The sequence below is a fragment of the Fusarium oxysporum genome, chromosome IX (genome assembly GCF_013085055.1).
Source record: "Fusarium oxysporum Fo47 chromosome IX, complete sequence".
Lineage (NCBI taxonomy): Eukaryota > Fungi > Ascomycota > Sordariomycetes > Hypocreales > Nectriaceae > Fusarium > Fusarium oxysporum.
This window is the reverse complement of record NC_072848.1, coordinates 1590871-1606319: the sequence shown is the minus strand read 5'-3', so window position 1 is coordinate 1606319 and position 15449 is coordinate 1590871. Positions and strand designations below refer to the sequence as shown.

Sequence of the window (15449 nt, the reverse complement as noted above, 5' to 3'; positions counted from 1 at the left end):
TTGCTTGATTAGCTGAGATGCCAGGCCCTTTTACGATGAAGCAGCAGCCTTGGAACCTCCACAACTGAGTTCTGAGTAACAACGACACTGAGGAGCCCGGAAAGACCTATTTTATTCTCTTGAACAATAACAAACTGGGCTTTTTTCTCAATGGAAATGGGATAGAGCTTCACTAACCTTGAAACCCTCCCGCAACATGGGGATTCCTCGCCTCATATCTACCCTAGAGCCATACGTTGTTCATGGACTCCTCAACAATGAACACGTAGTCATCGATGGACCAGCATTAGCGTATCATATTTTGTACATCTGCAACAGACATGGTATTCCTCAGCCGTCATACAAACTTCTCGGTGAGACCGCTGTAGCATGGTTGGATGAACTCACTCGGCGTGGTGTAGGCATGTAAGTTCGGTGTCTCTTGTTGCCTGGTTGAGACTGACCACAACAGCGACGCCATATACTTTGACGGATATCTACCACAAGGAAAAGAACCCGTTCGCATGCAGCGCATGATCAAAAGTCTCAATCAATTGAAGGTCTCACATTCATCTGAAACCAATGGTTTCTTCCCATCGTACTTCTCGGCTGCCAATGAGATTGCTCCAGTCCTCTTCTCTGCAGTTAAACCACCAGGAAAATCGGCATTGCCACCCAGTTTTCATGTCCCTGCTATCATTGATGCCTTGAGGTCTTCGCCACGCTACACCAAGATAGTGATTCTTGTTCCGGGCGAGGCGGATGCATACTGCGCACAGCATTTGTCGCAATCGGGCGGGACGGTTCTCACCTCCGACTCGGATCTTTTGGTTCATGATCTGGGCAAGGGAAGCGTCGTCTTTCTTCGCGACATTTATCTTGATGATCAGTCCAATCTCGCATGCGCAAGCTTTCGTCCTTCCCACATCTGCGAGAAACTTAAGCTTGCGTCTTCTGCTGAGATGTGCCGACTTGCTTACGAACGAAAACGGTCTGCCCATTCGACACTTCCACAACTCTTGCAGGAGTGTGCACAACCAACCACCGACCAAACGGGTTACACTGAGTTCTGTCACGAGTATCTAGACCATGTAGTTGCACCAATTCCCACCTCAACATACGGAAAAGTAATAGAGATCGGTTCACTGGACCCCAGAATATCGGAGATGGTATTGCAACTGGGACCCCAGAATGGCCACATGCACACTGCAAGCGACCCCAAGATGTTTCTTCCTATTCTGTTAGAGAGTCCTTCGCGGGGAAGTGCTTGGGAACAGAGCACGTCAATTCGACAGTTGGCTTATACAGTAGCCCGATGGATCATTCCTGGTGCTTTTTCAACTGTTCAGGAGTACCGGAGGGTCAACACTCTGGTGCAAAAAGGGCGACAGGTTCTTATGCTATCCCAAAAAGAAGCGAAAGCTTGGTCTCAAGAGTTGGTCAGACTGATGACTATGATCAGAGCAGGAACACAAGTCGACGTAACTCGGGCTTGGTACATCCTGTGCCTGACCCTTGATATACGATATAGCCATGAAGATGGCAAGCATTCACATTCACTGCAGATTTTGGAAGAGAGTTTACAAGCCCCAACTTTTAGGAAAATTACTTGGGATACTCTTCACTTTGTTGCTCATCTTCAAGCTGCTTTTTACTCGTTTCGACTCTTGAAGCAAATCATCTCACTTGGGCAGCTTCAAAGAACCCTACCAGATCTAAACGACATGCTGTCGTCATTACCGCCTCTGGCGGAGTTTCCTGATGTGGAGAGAACTATTGTATTTCTGCAAAGAAGCAATGAGGACCGGATTTATAAGACAATTTCTAGGCTTGTCCCATTGCCAAATGCCAACATGGACGCAAAGCCAAAAAGAACTGCCAAAGACAAGAAAAAGCGGAAGGTGGGTAAAGATGATGCCCCCAAAAGGCAGAACAACTCTGCCAAGTCTTCGTCAAGAAACTTCTTTGACGTGCTGTCTCAATAAAGTTAAGCATCAAAAATCACAATGCATACCGATACCAAGATCAAAAGAAGCTTACTACTCTTGTGTAATTCGTTACATGGTGAATATCGTACCGACGATAAATCCCACCAAGCCTAGCCATTATCAAAGACTCAAATATTGAGCCACACGATTACGTCTCGTTGCGCCACCACCGATCCTGACCCTGACCCGTCCGTAACTTCGTACATCGTCTCAACATCATAATTATACAATCAAGTGTTCCGGGATCGACCCGCTCCATGAATCTCATCCAGGAGGCGAGACAAAGGACTGTCTTCTTCCTCTACGTCGGTTACATCCCGGAGTAAGCTTTCCTGAGGGCTGCCATTGCCAGCCGACTTGATAATCTTCCACGCCCGACGGAACTCATCGCGAATTGACACAATACCGTTGTGTGTGACAGTTCGAGCAACGTTGTGGTCCAGCTCGAAGGGGTCCTCGATAGCAAAGAGATAGCGGTGACGGACTTCCTTGAATTCTCCATTCTTACCTGTGACGCTGCCTTGCGTGCCCTGCTTGGGCTGTGCTCCTGTATCCTTTACATCACTCTCCTTAGGATCCACTGTCGTGGAAGACGCTTGGTCGGACTGAGGTGGCGGATGAGGCCCAACATTTTGAGCCTCGATGACTGTTCTGGCGCCAGTCCAACCCTTGTCTTGCTTTGTCTGCAAACCACCTGGGGTCCGCAAACTGAGCACATCTCTTCCCCAGTCAAATCCCCTGCCCATGGAAGTGCTGAGCATACTGCTATGGGCATAATACTCGAAGAAGCCACGCAGGAGGTGGCCAATGGTGTCTTTGTTACCATTTAGCTGGTTTGCACGTGCCAGATTCAGGATTTCCTCTTCGTTACGCCAAAACTGAACGTTGTGGCCACGGCACATAACCATATCCTCGAATTCAACAGGCGAGAGCCCTGGGGGCGGAGGAGGAGCGAGCTGCTGGAGATTTGGGCTAACAAAGGGCTCAGCGACGTTGACTAAATAATGAAGGACCATCAAAACGTAGCCATAGCTGCTAAGGGTTCCGCGATATCCCGAGTTGATCCCACGAGTCTTCGCCCAATGCTTGACGAACAAGACCATGGGCCGAACGCGCGGATCGGTGTGAGAGTAACATCGTAGGAGAGCCGTGTTGTGAAGAGCCAAATGGGCGGAGAAGTTGATGTCACATTGCACACCTGCGCCTGTCTTGGGAAACTCTAAATGATCTCTGTATCGATCGCGTGGCTGGTTCGGAGCCATCTTGTGAGGGTCTGGAAGTTGTCGGATTCTCGCCACAAGGTCTGCCGTTGTTGGTGTGAGGGGAATGAAGAACCCATCGCCAAGCCTCAGGTGATCATTTTGTTGTAAAGGTGACCGCAGCAGCGCGATATAGTCTTTAACATCCTGGACGACGGACTCATCGTAGGAATCCTTATCTAATGCTCGTTCAAATTCCCACGCTAAATGGATGCATTTGTGCAAGAGTCCGACTCCTTTGAGCGACAGGGACTCAGAACATGTGGTTATGCAAGTCTGTAACATCTTTCGAATCTCCTCCTGATGGATACCGTTGACATATTGAGTAACAAGCATACTCGTCCACTTTGAGAAGGCTTGTTCATTAGCTGGCTTTAGTCCGTTGAAAATGTAGAGTGCCCTCGTATAGTATGACACAGGCGCCTCATGCTGACCCTGTTCCAAAACCACAAATTGCACGGAAGGGGCCCTTTTAAGCTTGTCAAGGGCCAATTGAAGTTCTTTAGTGAAAAAAATGGGATCGGTACCAAAGGTTTCTCTGTATTGAGCGTCCTCCCACACCTTCAAGGCCTGCCCAGTCAATGATTGAGAAGCCAGGTTACGCTCTTCGACACCACTCTCCTCCCAGCGCTGCCGAATATGTTCGCCTTCGACCTGGGTGTATACCCCAAGCAAAGATCGTTTGGTGGAATTGTCTGCATTTTGCACAAAGGAGAGAGACGGGTACGTGGACAGGCGATCACGGAGACGAGTATCCGCAAGACCGCTGATGAAGGCCTCGCTCACTCTGTTCAATAGAATCCAATCTTCATCCGAGAGTACGTGACAATTAGAGATGGTAGCATCACGGCCACCGGCTCTACGAAGAACTCGCTTGGCCAAGCCATAGTACGAGGAGAGAGAACTTCTGGGACCTTGCTTAAGTTCAATTGTTTTCGTGCCGACTTGGATGGAATCCTGTGATATGGGCTCAACGACGGCTGTGGGACTGTTTTGAATCCCTGCAAGGGGGTCTTGCTGACTTTCATGCTCATTGTTTGCTGCTTGTGGATCGTGTTCATCATCTTCCTGAGCTTCAGGGGCTTCATCAAGGCCATTCTCCCATCGAAATCTCTCCTCAAGAAGTCCTTGCCGAAGCTTTTCCGGCGGGGACTGGCATAGCTTGATGATGGGGACTCTAGTTCGGGTCAGAAGCCTCGCCCCTAGACCAGCTTCCAAGAATGCCTTCTCTAGGAGACGCGGTATAGGAGATCCTGGAGCATCAGGCTGGGAGACAGACATTGGTGAAAGAAGACCAAGATCCATGTCTGAGGCCTTGGTTGCGAAGCCTGAAGACAAACTGCCAAAGCATTTCAGCTGAACTGTGAGAGGTTGAAAGTCTGTTTCTGGCCTTTCCTCCTTCTCATAGTTGGCGATGACCTCTCGACTAATGGTTTCAATCCTGCAACGGAATTCCTCCTTTTCTGCTATTTCCGACCTTTCGATTTCAGAATTGGAAACGACTTGAAAACAAAGTTGATCAAGCAGAGCATCCTGAGCTGCAATTTCCTCGGGATGGAACTGAACTGCGCGTCTGGTGTTGTACAAGTAACCAGAACCCCGATTCGACTGGATTGGCATAGAGTTAGGGCGGCCTCGAGAGGAGGGAGGAGTATTATCATAGCCTCGATACCTAGGCTGCTGAGGGCCATTCCAGTGGCGATGGGAAAACGAGCCACTTTGACGATTTTCGCTAGGAGCTCCCCATGGCTGAGTGTCAGTATGCATGTGGCGTTGATAAGGCTGAGAGGGGCGGGAGTATTGAGATGTCGGACTTTGGTAAGCTCTATCTGGGGGAGGTTGCTGGGCCCGAGGATCAATAGATATGGATAGTTGAGAGCTCATTTGGCGTCTTTGTGCCTGGTTTAGCCGCTTCCGTGCAGGTTTGGACTGATGAGGGGCACCGTCGGACGTTTCAACAGAATTACCCCTGTTGTCTGAGTTGCTCTGAGATAGTGGAGCTGACTGCAGAGAAGCCCTGGGCACAGAATCGTGTAATGGTGGGCCATTAGAGATGATCAGATTGCGCAAGTGATTCTCAAGACCTGCTTGGGAGTCACCAGGGGCCTCCACTTGAGGCTCACGCCGATGAGGAACCATTTGTGACTCGAGAAAAATAATATGTGATAGAGCAATGGAGTTGGTCTTGCCGTTAAGCTCCGTGCGATAGAACTCTTTGTTGTAAGAATGTTGACCAGGGTGTGAATAGTTGCATCCCGCTCAGTGAACACTATCCCAACATTCGCTTCCGTAAAGAACACTTTCTTGTGTGATAAGGCGCATCAAACCTAACGCGCGGTAGACTCGATGGATGCAACAACCCCAATTCAGTTCTGCGCTTTCTTTCAACTGGATGAAGGGAGGGGTCCTGGCAGGCAAAGATGTGTAGATGCTTTGGCCTCGTCTCACCAACACGGATGAACAAAGGAACGGACGAAGTGGGAAGCTAGAGAGATCAATGGATTGGGTGCACAATTGTTCGTTGGGGGCCGTGACTGCGGCAATGAAGTCGTACAGGTGTGATGTTGAAATGTGCTGGGCGTGGTTGGAGCTGGTGATCTCCACAAAATGCAGTTATGAGTTCACTGTTTGCCAGAGGCATTCATAGTGTACTACAGTGCTGTATTCAGTAGTATTTACTGTGCAAACCACTTCGTGAGTGAAAAAGTGTCTCTCATACCAAGCTTGATACCTACTTCTGACAGGTGGGTAACAACAAAATGACAGTATTCGCATGTTGACACTGTGTATCAAATAACATTCCGTGATAGATAAAGGTAGAGTTTATATTCTCTTTGCCCTTGGACAGAAGCAACCATGCGTCATTCCCACGCGATCAAGAAACAGTGATTTTATAGGAAAGCTCTATGTACGACCTTTGCGCTTCAGGGCCAGGGCATCCGTTTAACAATATTCCTCGTTGGATACTTTGTTTGGGTAACTAAGTGTAAAACTTGAGAAGATCCGACCTGTGGTCTATATTTCATAGTTTCAAGGTCGCAAGGCGCAGGAACACTGGCAGCTGGAAGCTAATTGGGGAGCGCACAGCCACATGTGGCTTCTTACTTCAGAGCCTTTGTCATCGTCATAAGGTAGGCGCACCATCTTGCTCAGGACCTTTGTCCCTGCATTCAGCATCATCTTTGTCCGGGCATAAAAAGCTCCTTTGCGCCCTCGCCTGGCAAAACCAGTCTTTTCCTGTATTGACAAAACAAACAGTATCAAACTCCCATCACTATAATCTACGAACTCCTCCAGATACGCGCGTTGATTGAGTCTGCCTCGCGCTCTGCGCAGAGCTAGGCTACAGGCTGTGACCTGTTGTCGTCAGAGCATTTCCGGGATTTCTTTCGCGATTGCGCGACCTCTTCATCAACATGAGCGCGCCGCCTCCCCCAGGCAATCCGCCCGCCAACGCGCCTGGTTATCCAAATGGTGCCCCGAAGAAACAGAAGCCAAACCCCCTTCGGCCATTGCGTAAAAATCCCAAGGCAAACCCCCTTGTTTCTCGAAGACCACCACCCAGGCCGACAACGCCATCTGCTTCGGGTAGGCCAAATGGGACAAAGCCAAACATTGAAGAGATTCGACGTCAAAATGGTGGCTGGTCAGAGCCACCGCCAGCTAAGTACAACGACATCCCCATTATGACAACGAAGAAGGATCTTCTCGACGGCATTCGATACCACATGATGAAGTTCACTCAATCTAAAGCAGGAGGAAAATCCATTGATCCAACCGACCAGGACGACTTCGCACGACCTGTAACATTGCACCGACGAGATGCTCGCCAACCCCCTCCGGGAAGGGCCGTCAAGACCGAAGCACCTGAAGCGCCTCAGGCTGACGAGGAAGAGGTGGAAAGACAGGCGCAGAGGAAAGCTGAACGGGAGGCTCAGCGCGCCATAGACCAGGCCAAGATTGCGCCTGTGGCCAAAGACCCTAATCCCAAGCGACCGAAGAAGCAAAAAGAGGAGAAAACAACGTTCAACCGGGCGCCCAAGACTGAAACTGCTAAGAAGGCGTCCGACCTGCGATACGAGGAAGCTCTTCCATGGCATCTCGAAGATGCAGAGGGTAAAAATGTTTGGGTTGGCAACTTCGTGGACACACTCTCTGGATCTAACGTGGCCTTCATGATTGACCAGTCTGTCTTCCGCATGATCCCCCTGGAGAAGTGGTACAAATTTACGTCTAAGCCTCCTTTCCAGACTTACGACATTGATGAGGTGGAGGCCTTCATGAGTAAGAAGGTGGATGTGGGCCGTTGGGTCATGAGAGACGAAGAGAAGAAAGCTGGGCGAAAAGACTTGGAAGCCACAAGAAAAATGTTCTACGGAAGCGGCCCGATGGTCAAGACTGAAAGTGCCACGTTCAAGGCCGCTTCGAGGTCAGAGAAACTGGAGCATGATGAGATTGATATGTCGGGCGATGAATTTCAAGATGATGATGAGGCTCCCATGTTCGAAAGGAATGACGATGAAGACACAAAGGACTCCAAGGACCGTATTCGTCGGGAACAACTCGGTGCCAACTTATTCGGAGAAGGCGACGAGCAAGAAGTAGACAAAGAACTGGATGAACAACTCCGAGAAGAGATTCTACGACAGAAGCTCGGCAAAGCCACCAAGAAGGCATTGATCAAGAGAGATCGAGAGGATATCTACGAAAGCGACGATTCCGAAGAGAATCCATGGAGCAGCTCGGTAAAGTCCTTTTTTATCAACTTGGGTCAAAATAATGCTAACTGATATTTTAAGTCTGATGACAACTCATCCGACGAGGAGGAAGAGGAAGACAAGAAAGATGACGAGAAGAAGGAAGTCAATAAGGACGACAAGAACCAGAGCGGTTCCGGATCGAAGGGTACCAATACTCCCTCCGGGAAGAAGCCTGAAGGCTCTAAGAAGAGCAAGTCGCTCAAGCGAGCCGGCTCCCCAGCACTCTCCGAGTCGAGTGGAAACGAATCTTCCCGCAAAAAGCTCAAGAAAAATGTCACATCTGCCACGGGAAGCAGGTCTGGGACTCCTCTTTTACAAGGCGGAGCCGCCCGTCGACCTACGGCTCCTGGATCTGGTAGTGATGGAGAGGCAACCGCTGGCGAGATGTCAGATGGAGCTGCACCCAAGAGGAAGAAGTTGAAGTTGGTTAGTAGCAGTGCTCGGGGCACTCCTTCGGCATCCAGAGCTGGCAGTCCCAACCCAACCCAGGGTGGTAAGTTTTCTTTGGACTGATTTCAGACAAATTTATAACTAATATTGTCTTGCAGCTGCTTCTCCTGGCTCACCCGGAGCTTCAGCTGTCGAACCATCCGAAATTCTCGACAAGATTCCCGCCGAAGGCATCACCGTTAACGAGTTGATCAAGCTCTTCAACCACCGTCTGGGTGACAGACCAGGCCAGATGTCTAAGACTGAGTGGATTCAGCTTGTCAAGAAGCTTTGTGACTATGGACCTGACAAGCGACTTCGCCGAAGATCGTAAAAGAATAGATACCCGATCAGGGCGGCAATATCGTGTCTTTTTTCTCCTCTGGAGTTTATTTGCCTTGCGACTTCTTTGTTAGCGCACCCCGAACCAGACGTAATATCGGAAGCCAACAACAGTATACATCTTGACATTCAGATTATTACTTATGGAGGATAAGGTCAATTAGTTTAGCGCTTAAAATGGGTATATAATAGAATATCTGCATCAAACTCTACCCGTTCATTCATCCATTTGCCAAGAGTATTCAAGTCCCTTGTTCCGTTCTCTACGGTTAAGTGCCTTGAACCTCTCAGCTTCAAAACCATTGCCGCGATCGACACCATCCCAGCGATAGCCTGGTTTGATTCCGTACCGATTTGGTGGCGCTGCACCAGCGTAAACTGGCTTGCGTTTTGACTTTTTGCTCTGTCCTGTGTCTGTTTGCTTCTTCTCAGCCATGAACTGCATCATAGGATCGTTCCAGCGCTCCTGTTCTTTCAATTCCTGATTCATTTCTTCGTCATCGGCTGTACGCGCGAATGACATAAGCTTGGCATCTTGTAGCTTCTCTCGGCGCTTACGAGCCTCCTCAAGCTGTATGTCACCCTTGAGAGCTTCTTTGGCCAGGCGTTCCTTTTCCTCTGCCTCGGCAGCGGAACGTCGTGCTTCGGCGCGCTTCATTGATATGTCGATTCTTCGGCCCGTGGCGTCTCGATATACTGTCTCTTCCTCCTTTGCTGATTTGCGGTGCCGTTCGAACTCTTCGCGTTCTTCTTTTTGCCGCCGTTTAAGTTGCGCTGAAACAGTTGCTGCGCTTTGCAGTCCTGCATGTGTTCCGTCGCTCATCTTGACAGCTGATTCGTCGTCTTCGATAATGGGCATGTCCTCGTCTTCATCGCGAGCTGCGTTTTGCTCCGCTGCTGCTGATGCTAGAATCGCGTCTGCAGCCGCAGCCGCAGCCGAATCATCTTTTGATGTCGCGTCGCCTCCAACTGACTTCCAATTGCTCTTCCTGGTTTTTCGAAACTCAGCAGATCGCCCCGATACTGTGACCGGAGCATCTATTCCCTCGTCATCCTGTTGCGTATTGGTGTTGCCCCAACCTGAATCGTCATCGTCTGTAATAAGAAGGCCATTATTGGCGTCGGCGCCGCGCTTGCGCTTCCGTTTCTTCGCTGGTTTTGGGTCGGCGACCAAGTATTTAGAAGCGAGATATGCTGATAAGTCTGAAGGCATTTTGTTTTTTTAATGCGACAAGGACTGGGTTAAAAGGAGAGTGACAGGACTTACCTTTTGAGTTAGGAACCTTGAATGTTCCCGTACAGATATGCAGCTATCACATATTGCGGCTCTCGCCTCGGTAGAGCAATTCCAGTGGAGAGCTCAACTTTCCGTTGTCCGCTGTCCCTGGCTGTCCCGGTCTGGGCGCACCCACAATGAGGTAAGGATACGTACCGCCATCATATCCCGAGTTTCCACATGGTCGCCCAACCTTTGTTGCTAATCTAAGATCAAAGTTCTTCAAGTTTAAAGGCGTTGGTTACCTATATTCACCTAATGTCCCATTTGCTTCAGTGACAGGATCATGCCGAGCCGAGTTGTGGCCTATACTATTCGCTTTTCACCCTCACCTTCTTAGGCCTCATAGTCCTCCGAAGTCCGGCCCTATATCATACCTCTATCCTAGGACCCCTCCGATTACGACCCCGTCCGACATCATCACCGCAAGCCGCTGCTCGCCATCGCCTTCATGCCACAATCTATCGAGAATGCAGCTTCGCCGACGGAACCGCTCCAGGCGTTACCCGCAGCCGCGTCTGCCATGAAACTTACAAAGTCGCGACACTCCACACCTATATTAGAGTCACTACCATTATCGCAATCGGAAACCAATCTGGCCTTTCGTCGCTCCAACCCGTCGGCTGCCTCCTTATATGCCTCGACTCTCTCTCCACCTGGATCGCGCTCAATATCCCCAGCTGGTCGAGGATCGCCCTCTCGAGTTCTCTCCCATACCGTCTTCGATGCCCGACCAAGCCGCCCACTACCTGAGACTGGGGGCGATGGATCCGAACCTTTGAATCTCATCCTCCGGGCATTCGTACCTCATGTCTCAATCTACTCTTCCCATGATACAGATACTTTGATGAACGAGAAGGGCTTTCGAAATGGTCTCTGGGAACTACTTAGACCCTTTGGTGAAGACGTGCCAGGCAAAGTTACGATCAGAGATAGCAACGGAATGAGCAAAGCCGTAGAAGGCTTCTCTATCAGGTTTACAAGATTCGGTGACAATATTGAACACCCCGACCCCACAGTTTCGGGTTTCAGGAATCCTGCATCCTCGCCAGGTCAGAATGGCAGCCAAGCGAGCACATCCAGGGATAAGCAATTTCTCATGGACGCGGAAGCTGTAGTCAACAGCCATTTGTCCTATGCAGAGGAGTCGTTCGCAGCGCTGCCCCAGCATGGCTTGTTCGCGGGTCCAGACACGGGCTCAGAAGAGACATCACCATATTATGCTCTTTATTTGCGACGGTTGCTATCTGGCCTTCCTATTTCACCCCATGAAACCTTTTCACATCCGGTAGCATGTGTTGTTGCCATTAGCTCACGGAATCCGAATCCTCTCGAAGAGCTAAAGAAACTCTACACAGAGACAAAGGAGGGGAGCCGAAAACTTCCGCTTTGGGTAGACAGTGAATTTATTCGATACTATGTCCTAGTCCACGATGAAGAGAAGGACGACATAACAAGATCTATGGGGCTGTTTGAACAAATGAAACGAAATATGGGACCCCATTGCCATTTTCTTCGATTGAGAAGCAGCCAAAGTGCCGAGACAGACGACGACAGTATTCCGCTTCCCCGCAGCGACTGGATGTCAGCGCAAGAGGAACTGGAAGATATCCGAAGGAGTGAAGACGACGAGGACTTTGAGGACCCAACACGCTACATATTTGAATCTGACGCTACTGCCATTCGTACGTTTGTGCGTGAGATGGTGACCATGTCTGTCATCCCTACCATGGAACGAAATGTATCGTTGTGGAATGACCAAGTTGCTTCCCGCCGAAGAGGTCTCACGGGTCGCTTCATGAATTTATCCAGGAAGTGGGCGTTCACCGGCAGCTCCAGGAATTCCACAGGTACAAGCAACGCAAGAGACAACTACAATGCTGCTGGGTTTTATGGATCAGAAGCCCCTGAGGCTATTATGCGAAAATTGGCGGACTACGCCTTTATGTTGAGGGATTGGAAACTGGCGCATTCAACATATGATCTTTTGAGATCCGATTTTAGCGATTCCAAGGCCTGGAAACATCACGCCGCTGCCAATGAGATGGCTGCGCTAAGTCTTTTACTTCTCCCACAACAGATGTCATCGAAGAATCGTGCCGAGACAATAGATCAAATGTTGGAGGCTGCGTTTTACTCCTACAACACCCGGTGCAGTGCCCCCTACGGAGCATTGCGAAGCTTGCTCCTGGGTTTGGAGCTGCTGCGTTTACGGGGTGGGACCAATATTGATGATGCAGGCCGCTGGGGCGTGAGGCTTCTTGAGTCCAAGATCTCGGGCAGCGTGGGTGATGCATTGATAAAGGAACGACTCGCTATTTGCTATGGTTCGAAAGAGGGGGTCGGCAGTTGGCACTGGGGTTCGCGCCGTCGAAAATCAGCAACTTGGAGCGTGCTCAGCGCAGATGCCTGGCTTCAGCAGTCCAAGCACATCCAGGCAAGGCGATGTCTTGACGAGGCCCAGAGGATGTACTCGACTTTGCCTCATAAGGAGGGGATCACCAAGTTTGAGGCAGCAGGTGACTTCATGGCATCACTGCAGCACAGTCTTGCAAAGTCGCCAGACCCGTCGGATGACGACGGCGAGGGGGATGACGATGACGATATTGATGAGGAGAGTGAGGCCCTCAATGATATGAAGCTGAGGAGGCCAAGTACAGCAGCGGTGGACATGTATCGGGATACAACGAAGGAGGAAGGTAGTAGTATGGATGATGGCACATAGATAATATAACGACCAACGACTCAGATGCTTCCCATTCAATATGATGTCTTGTATAGCTCTTCTTTCTTTGGTGGCGGCTATAGTGGTGTGCAGCTCATACTTCTTCCCCTTGGTTATAAGTGCGGAAATAAGGTGTGTCGCTTTAGCAGGCTACAGTGACCCTTTGCTGGGAGACAAGGAAAAAATAAGAGTTGACAAGAAGAAGATCTAGACCCCTATTGATTTACAATACAACCCTAAAGATACTTAAGTCAAAAGACTGTAACGCCGAGATGCAACCCTGTGTGTGGTGTGATATCCTGTGTATAAACATGAGCCGAGGTTGTTCTATACAACCTGTGCCGTTTGTGCACGGCGGCGGGCTTCCTCTTCTCTAACAATTATCTTCCTTTGCTCGGCTATCAAAAGACGCCGTTTTCGAAAGGCACCAAATGCGGATATGACTGAGCAAGCTGCAACTACTGTCGCTATCTTCATCTCTACCTGAAATGCATCAGCGTAGGTATAGCGGACAGCTGACCACTGTGCATTAGTGAGATGTGTGTTAGAACCACCAATTGTTGCTTGCTCATAGGCCGTAAGAACACCCGAAAGATACTTTGAGCTTTTCTCGTTCAGCAAGGCTGATGATGCTGCGATGCCCAAGCTACCACCCAAGAGCCGAACTTGAGAGAGAATACCCTGTGCGGGCGCTAATGATGTGTTGTTAGCAAAAGTCTTCTTCCACGACCCAAGCTGTGATGCATACCATAGTCCCTAATAGGCACCTCAACCGTTGATAACATTGTCGAAGACGCGACGGTTAAGCCAAAGCCAAGACCACAAAATGTCATGTAACCAAGAAGTTTTGCATCATTGGGCTCATGTGATAACGACGTGAGCAATCCGCAGCCGATTGTCATAACACTTGAGCCAAGTACCAATGACTCAAAGGTGTAGTTCTTGGTGGCGTTAATCTTGCCTGCTAAAAGGCTGCCAATAGCGGCTGTCCCCAACATAGGAAGCAACATGACGCCCGAGATGAGAGCAGACTTGCCACTAACAACTTGGAAGCGTAGGGGTATGGCATAGATGAGCAGCAAGTAAGGAAAGCCGTTGAGGAGGGTGTTGACAACGGCAGTAGAGTAAATCCTATTGCGAAAGATGTTGATTGGGAATGCGGAAGCAAACCGATCGTGCCATCGATGCTGAATGAAGATCTGCCAAGCAATGAGTAGACCGCATGCAAGCAGGCCAAAAACCAGAGGTGCAATGAATATGGAAGTTTTCCATCCATCGTTAGATCTTTCTGTGCCAGCATTCTGAAATGAGAAAACGACCAAAACTGCAGCAGCAATAGCAAGGAGGGACCCAAGAAAGTCAAGTTCTTTCCAAGCACGTCGTTCTTGTGATGGTAGGTATTCCGGTTTAGGCCAAGTCAAGATAAATATGACGAGAGATACAAAACCAACAGGGCCACTGCAAGTTGTTAGCTACATGATAAAGCATCTATCTTAAGGAGGAGCAATACTTGATCCAAAACACCCATCTCCAAGAAGCATAGTGTGTCAAGATACCACCCAGAACAGGGCCAAGGACACCTGACATGGTAATGACCAAGCCTACCAGAGCCGCTATGTGCTGCTTCATGCTATCTGGGCTGATTTCAGGCAGCATGATCATCGTGAGAGAGTACAGTCCTGACTCTGTTAACGACCTGGGGAATATGACGGTTCAGTAGAGCATACCTGAACCTCCGATGCCCTGCAGAGCACGAAATGCGATGAGTTGGTTAATACTCCGTGCAAAGCCACAGGCAATAGAAAATATGAAGAAGATTATATAGGCTGCGATAAAGGCATCGCGACGTCCAACAATATCGGATATACGAGCGAAGACGATGGCACATCCGAGATATGCAAGAGTGTATGCAAGAGCAACCCAGTTGACGTCCTCGAGGACCTCAAAGTCGACTCCGATACTGTGTAGACTTGTTGCAACGATAGAGGTGTCGATCATAGACAGGAACAGGCCTAGAAGGACTCTTGAAGTATGTGTTAGCAGCGGGCTAGGGCAAGAGATGATGGGACATACCCAACACAGAGGCCCCAGAAACGAGCAGGTGGGATTACATGGACTTCAGTTTCGTCGCGGTCTGAAACGGGAAGTGAGCGCTCTGTTTGGGAGCCCGAGATGGTTTCTGGTTTGCCATCGTCTTGGGTGCGCGTATCCTTCTCATTTACTCTTGCATCCATGATGGGTGTGTGAAAGGAGATGAGAAAGGCGACAAGATTCCTGTGGTATATTCCAAGAAGATTGCAACAACGGTGGGATGAAGTAGTTGACTGTGGGAGTTGGGTAGTCCTGATGGGCGCCCCAAAATCTTCAGGAAATGTTGCACTGCAAGCAGGTTTGGCTGAATCACTGGCGCGTGGGGACTCTCGATCACCAAACAATAAGTAGCAAGTACGAGTAATAGGTCTTTATTCTGGTGCTTCGTTTGTCTCGATCAGTCTTGATATTTCGTTATTCTAAAACAAAGTGATCAGAAGTTTCCGTCCCTTATATGATCAGGATGAGGGCTGCAAGTAAGTGGTCCCGGAGATCTGGATGTAGGCATTCCGCTGACGATGATGCATCTCTCGCATGTAATGACCCCGGCCAAAGATTTGCGAGACATGCTATGAGAATCACTAAAATGAGAATTGGGGA

The 15449-nt window shown here is 49.5% G+C and overlaps 6 protein-coding genes across 6 annotated transcripts; 3 read left to right on the top strand and 3 right to left on the bottom strand.

Moving 5' to 3' along the window:
• Positions 1 to 33: 33 nt before the first annotated feature.
• FOBCDRAFT_298397 (XPG domain containing-domain-containing protein) lies at positions 34 to 1964 on the top strand (the record flags this gene model as incomplete). Its single annotated transcript, XM_031190008.3, has 2 exons — positions 34 to 405; positions 452 to 1964. Exons 1-2 carry the CDS (start codon positions 197 to 199, stop codon positions 1962 to 1964), a joined length of 1722 nt encoding a protein of 573 aa, XP_031033993.2. The 5' UTR covers positions 34 to 196.
• Positions 1965 to 2121: 157 nt separating this feature from the next.
• FOBCDRAFT_298391 (uncharacterized protein) lies at positions 2122 to 5365 on the bottom strand (the record flags this gene model as incomplete). The annotated part of the gene is made up of 1 exon (XM_031190007.3): positions 2122 to 5365. One exon carries the CDS (start codon positions 5363 to 5365, stop codon positions 2198 to 2200), a length of 3168 nt encoding a protein of 1055 aa, XP_031033992.2. The 3' UTR covers positions 2122 to 2197.
• Positions 5366 to 6363: 998 nt separating this feature from the next.
• FOBCDRAFT_231293 (uncharacterized protein) lies at positions 6364 to 8970 on the top strand. Its single transcript, XM_031190005.3, has 3 exons — positions 6364 to 7971; positions 8026 to 8479; positions 8535 to 8970. The coding sequence occupies exons 1-3, from the start codon at positions 6643 to 6645 to the stop codon at positions 8747 to 8749; spliced, it is 1998 nt and encodes a 665-aa protein (XP_031033990.2). The 5' UTR covers positions 6364 to 6642; the 3' UTR covers positions 8750 to 8970.
• Positions 8971 to 10030, bottom strand: FOBCDRAFT_231291 (Pre-mRNA-splicing factor of RES complex-domain-containing protein). The gene has a single exon (XM_031190004.3). The coding sequence runs from the start codon at positions 9968 to 9970 to the stop codon at positions 8975 to 8977; it is 996 nt and encodes a 331-aa protein (XP_031033989.1). The 5' UTR covers positions 9971 to 10030; the 3' UTR covers positions 8971 to 8974.
• Positions 10031 to 10202: 172 nt separating this feature from the next.
• Positions 10203 to 12789, top strand: FOBCDRAFT_52319 (ER-golgi trafficking TRAPP I complex 85 kDa subunit-domain-containing protein). Its single transcript, XM_031190003.3, has one exon. The coding sequence runs from the start codon at positions 10485 to 10487 to the stop codon at positions 12756 to 12758; it is 2274 nt and encodes a 757-aa protein (XP_031033988.2). The 5' UTR covers positions 10203 to 10484; the 3' UTR covers positions 12759 to 12789.
• A 296-nt stretch (positions 12790 to 13085) lies between these two features.
• Positions 13086 to 14992, bottom strand: FOBCDRAFT_279193 (major facilitator superfamily domain-containing protein; the record flags this gene model as incomplete). Its single annotated transcript, XM_031190000.2, has 5 exons — positions 13086 to 13450; positions 13507 to 14216; positions 14269 to 14437; positions 14486 to 14781; positions 14832 to 14992. The coding sequence occupies 5 exons, from the start codon at positions 14990 to 14992 to the stop codon at positions 13086 to 13088; spliced, it is 1701 nt and encodes a 566-aa protein (XP_031033985.2).
• Between the last annotated feature and the right edge of the window lie 457 nt (positions 14993 to 15449).